Source organism: Rhinoraja longicauda, chromosome 34 (genome assembly GCF_053455715.1).
Source record: "Rhinoraja longicauda isolate Sanriku21f chromosome 34, sRhiLon1.1, whole genome shotgun sequence".
NCBI classification, from domain to species: Eukaryota; Metazoa; Chordata; class Chondrichthyes; order Rajiformes; family Arhynchobatidae; genus Rhinoraja; species Rhinoraja longicauda.
Window position 1 is genome coordinate 24,413,716 of NC_135986.1, and position 5,023 is coordinate 24,418,738.

Sequence of the window (5,023 nt, forward strand, 5' to 3'; positions counted from 1 at the left end):
CTCACCCAACCAACAGCCTAACAATGGCCTGTTTCCGTTATCATCGTTACTTGTTTGCAAATATTTCATTCATCATTCTTTATCTCTCTCATCGTCTATCTCTCTCGTTTCCCTTATCCCTAACCAGTCTGAAGAAGGGTCGAGACCCGAAACGTCACCCATTCAATAGACAATAGGAGGCCATTCGGCCCTTCGAGCCAGCACCGCCATTCACTGTGTATCGAAACGTATAAGATTATTAAGGGGTTGGACACGTTAGAGGCAGGAAACATGTTCCCAATGTTGGGGGAGTCCAGAACCAGGGGCCACAGTTTAAGAATAAGGGGTCGGCCATTTAGAACCGAGATGAGGAAAAACATTTTCAGTCAGAGAGTTGTGAATCTGTGGAATTCTCTGCCTCAGAAGGCAGTGGAGGCCAATTCTCTGAATGCATTCAAGAGAGAGCTGGATAGAGCTAAGGATAGCGGAGTCAGGGGGTATGGGGAGAAGGCAGAAACGAGGTACTGGTTGAGAATGATCAGCCATGATCACATTGAATGACGGTGCTGGCTCGAAGGGCCGAATGGCCTCATCCTGCACCTATTGTCCATTGAGTCCAGCGATCATCCCGTACACTATCCCCCCCCACACACACACTGGGGACAATTTACAATTTAAAAAAACCGAAGCCAGTTAGCCTACAAACCTACTCTACGACCACATTTTGACCCAGATCCTACTCTACAAACCCGCATTTTTTTGTAATTTGGATGGAAACCTGAGCACCAGGAGAAAACCCACACGGGTCACAGGGAGAACGTACAAACTCCGCACAGACAGCACCCTTAGTCAGGATGGAACCCGGGTCTCTGGCGCTATGAGGCAGCAACTCTACCGCTGCGCCATCTGACTACAGGTAGTGACATCCTCACAGAGTGACACAGCGTGGACAGGCCCTTCGGCCCATCTTTCCCACGCCGGCCTACAGGGTCCACCTGCCTGCGTTTGGCCCATATCCCTCCAAACCTGCCCTATCCATGTACCCCGTGCAAATGCTTCTGAAATGTCCAAAATAAAGAGACGCTGTACACTTGCCCAGGGTCTAAGGCCCCATTCCCCACCTCTACCCACTTCCCGCCTCAGAGCCACCCCACCCCACCCCCCCCCCCACCCCCGGCTCACCTGTCGTGCGCGGCAAGGCCTCGGAAAGGCCCCTCCCCTCCGGCACAATCCCGGAATTCCGTGAACTTTTCCTTATCCGTGCTGAACACCTTCACCGTGCCATTTAAGCAGCCCAGGACCACCTGAGGGGCGAAGCAGGAACGGGGGAAGAGTAAAACATGACAGATCCATCATAGAACAGGGCGGCACGGTGGCGCAGCGGGCAAAGCCCGGGTTCGATCCCGACTGCGGGCGCTGTCTGTACGGAGATTGCACATGCAATCTCCCCGTTACCTGCATGGGTTTTCTCCAGGAGCTCCGGTCTCCTCCCACACCTCAAAGACGTACGGGTCTGTAGGTTAATTGGTTTCTGTGTATTGTCCCTAGGTTAATTCCCGGAATGGCGGGACTGTCGTATGTTGAAAGGCTGGAGCAATTGGGCTTGTATACACTGGAATTTAGATGGATGAGGGGGGATCTTATTGAAACATATAAGATAATTAGGGAATTGAACACATTAGAGGCAGGAAACATGTTCCCAATGTTGGGGGAGTCCAGAACAAGGGGCCACAGTTTAAGAATAAGGGGTAGGCCATTTAGAACGGAGATGAGGAAGAACTTTTTCAGTCAGAGAGTGGTGAAGGTGTGGAATTCTCTGCCTCAGAAGGCAGTGGAGGCCAGTTTGTTGGATGCTTTCAAGAGAGAGCTGGATAGAGCTCTTAAGGAAAGCGGAGTGAGGGGGTATGGGGAGAAGGCAGGAACGGGGTACTGATTGAGAGTGATCAGCCATGATCGCATTGAATGGCGGTGCTGGCTCGAAGGGCTGAATGGCCTACTCCTGCACCTATTGTCTATTGTGTGTGTGTGTGTGTGTGTGTGTGTGTGTGTGTGTGTGTGTGTGTGTGGGGGGGGATAGAATGAGTGAATGTGGTCGCCGCAAACTCAGTGGGCCGAATGGCCTGTTTCCACGCTTAACAGCCCTGTGTTCGGCACGGACAGCCTGTATCTCACATCCAGAGGAGGTTCACCAGAACGCTGGCTGGATCAGAGGGGTTCAGCTACAGGAGTAGCTTGGACAGACGTGGATTGTTTTACACTGGAACGTCAGAGGTCGAGGGAAGACCCGATAGAAGTAAATAAAATTATGCAGAGAGCAGGAGAGAAGGGAAGATTTAGGAGAAGTAAAGAGGGGCGGGGAGTAACAGGAGTGGGGAGATAGAGAAGGTGGAAAATGGGGGGAGAGGGAGAGAGCAGCTGTTCCAATAGAGGGGCAAACAGCCCCAAACACACACACACATGCACACTCACGCGCACAACCACACACATGCACACACTCACGGCGCACAACCACACACATGCACACACTCACAAGCACACACGCACGCGCACACATGCACACAAAAATTCTCACGCACATACATGCACCCACGCACACTTGTATCCACACATGCACACACATCCACCCACACATACATACGCGCATCCATGCATACATGTATCCACGCATACACACACATGCATAAACACACATGCACGCACTCACTTGCATATATACGCATATATACACACACACGCATACATACACACACACCTGCACACGCACACACAGTCCCAGGCATCCTGCAGCTTCTGGTGAGAGTACAGTCCCTGCACAGACAATTACCTCAGACTCCTGGGGGCAGCCCCAACACATGGCGCACACCTCCTGGTCTCGGCTCAGCACTGACACCTCTGTGTAGTTGCTGGCACGCTTCTTGTGGAGATTCACACCTGCACGGGGGGAGGAACACAACGTTACTGCCAGGGTACAGTTCCCCCCCCCCTCGTTGCATCCCCTCCATTCTCCCATCCCTCTCCCACCTGTCCTCTCCCTCTCAACCCTTCCCTCCCTCTCCCCCCCCCACTCTCTCTCCTCTTCCCTCTCCCACTACCCTTCATCCCTCTCTTACCTAACCCCTCCCTCTCCCCATCCCTCCCTCCCATTCTCACTCCCTCCCCCCCTCCTCCCCATTCTCTATCCCTCTCCCCCCCCCCCCAGTCCCAGTCTCTCTCTCTCTCCCCCTCTCACTCCCCTTCCTCCCTCTCTCACCCGCCCCTTCCCTCTCAACCCATCCCGTTCACACCCTCTACCTCACCTCCTCAATCTCCATGCCTCCCCCCCCCTGGTCAAGTTCCCCCAGGGGAGAAACAGTGACACCTCCCCACCCCGAGCTCCTGTTAGATGGAAAGAGGACGCTCTCAATCTCATCATCAGATGTGATGGGTCAGGACCGGGGGACGGACGGACCGCAGACCATGCCCGCACTTCAGCGAATCTCCCTGCCCTCATCTCCACCCCACCCATCTGCTGCCCCTCATCCCCTCCGCTGCCTACTCTGAAACCTCCACCTAACTCCATCCTTCCCTCCTCCCAGCTTGCCCCTCCCCTCAGCCCCATTCACTCTCCCCCCACCCGACAACTGTCCCCACCCACCCCTCCCCTCTTTCTCCACCAACCCCACCTCCGCATCGTCTCTTCTCCCATCATCCCTATCCCCCCCCTCTCCACAATCCTATCATCCTCCCTCTCTCCCTCCCTATTGAAACTCTCCCCCTTTCAATTTCTTCCTCTCCCCCTCCTTCTTCAACCGCTCTCCCTTTCAATTACCCCCTTCACTCTCTCTCCTTCCCTTCAACCCCTCTCTCTCCCAACCTCTTCACCTTAAATCTCCCCCTCCTCTCGTCCCTCCCTCTTTCTTCCTCTCCCTCTCTCCAACCTCACTCCTCATACCTCCTCCCCCCTCCCTTTCATTTCCCAAACCTCATTCGCCACCCACTCCCTCTCTGTCCTTCTCCCCCTCTACTTATCTCTCCACTCAAATCCCCTCCTCCACCTCACCCCCTTCATCCTCTCACTCCCCATTCCTCCTCTCCCTCCCCTTCAACCTCACTCCCCATACCTTCCCCTCTTCCCTCCACCCCATCCTTCTCCTCGTCCCCCCTGCCTTCTCTCTCCCCCTCCCCATCCAGCCCCCCTTCTCCCCCTCCCCTCATCTCTCCCCTCACCCTATCCTCCCCCTCGTTCCCCCCTCCCTCCCCATACCCCCTCCTCTCCCTCCCCCCTCAACCTATCCTCCTCCCCCTCCCCTCATCCTTCCTCCCCTTCTCCCTTCAGCCTCTCCCCCCACCCACTCCCGTCCCACCCTATTCTTCTCCCTCCCTCTATCCCCCCCTCCTTCTCCTCTTCAACCTCTCGCTCCCCACACCTCCTCCTCTAACCTCATGTCTCCCCCATCCTATCCTTCTCCCACACCCTGCCCCCCCTCCTCCCTCCCTCTCTCCTCCTCCCTCTCTCTCTCTCTCTCAACCCTTTTCCACACTCTCCCCCCCCTCTCCCCTCCCCCTCTCCCCTCCCCCTCTCCCCTCCCCCTCTTCCCTCTCCCCTCCCCTCCCTCCCCTCCCTCCCCCCCTCCCCCCCCTCCCCCCCCTCCCCCCTCTCCCTCTCCTCCCCCCTCTCCCCCCCCTCACCCTTCAACACTCCTGTTTCTGCTCCGATCCAGACGTGGTTCCACCGCGCCGCCATCTTGCCCCCGTGCGCTGCTCCGATTTCCCCCCCCCGCTTCCGGTTCCGGTCCCGCCGCACTTTGGTTCCGCCCCCCGTCACATCATCATCATTATCATTAACACCATTATCATTAACATCATTATCATTATTATTATCATCATCATTATTATGATCATTATTATCATTATCATTATTATTATCATTATTATTATTATAATTATCGTTATTATTATTATCATTAACACATTATCATTATTATTATCATTATTATTATTATCATCATTATTATCATCATTATTATTATTATTATATCGTCATTATTATTATTATTATTATCAT

At 54.3% G+C, this 5,023-nt stretch overlaps 1 protein-coding gene across 1 annotated transcript; it reads right to left on the bottom strand.

The window, feature by feature from the left end:
* Positions 1–1,157: 1,157 nt before the first annotated feature.
* wdr74 (WD repeat domain 74) lies at positions 1,158–4,720 on the bottom strand. Its single transcript, XM_078428145.1, has 3 exons — positions 4,648–4,720; positions 2,804–2,910; positions 1,158–1,283 (listed from the first exon to the last, which is right to left on the bottom strand). Exons 1-3 carry the CDS (start codon positions 4,700–4,702, stop codon positions 1,158–1,160), a joined length of 288 nt encoding a protein of 95 aa, XP_078284271.1. The 5' UTR covers positions 4,703–4,720.
* Between the last annotated feature and the right edge of the window lie 303 nt (positions 4,721–5,023).

Coding starts and splice junctions, on each gene's coding strand:
- wdr74 (XM_078428145.1), bottom strand. CDS start 4,702: ATGGCGGCGCGGTGGAACCACGTCTGGATCGGAGCAGAAACAGGAGTG. Junction 2,911..4,647: donor AGAAACAGGAGTGTTGAAGG/GTGAGGGGGGGG, acceptor CCCCCCGTGCAG/GTGTGAATCTCCACAAGAAG. Junction 1,284..2,803: donor GCTGCCCCCAGGAGTCTGAG/GTAATTGTCTGT, acceptor TTCGCCCCTCAG/GTGGTCCTGGGCTGCTTAAA.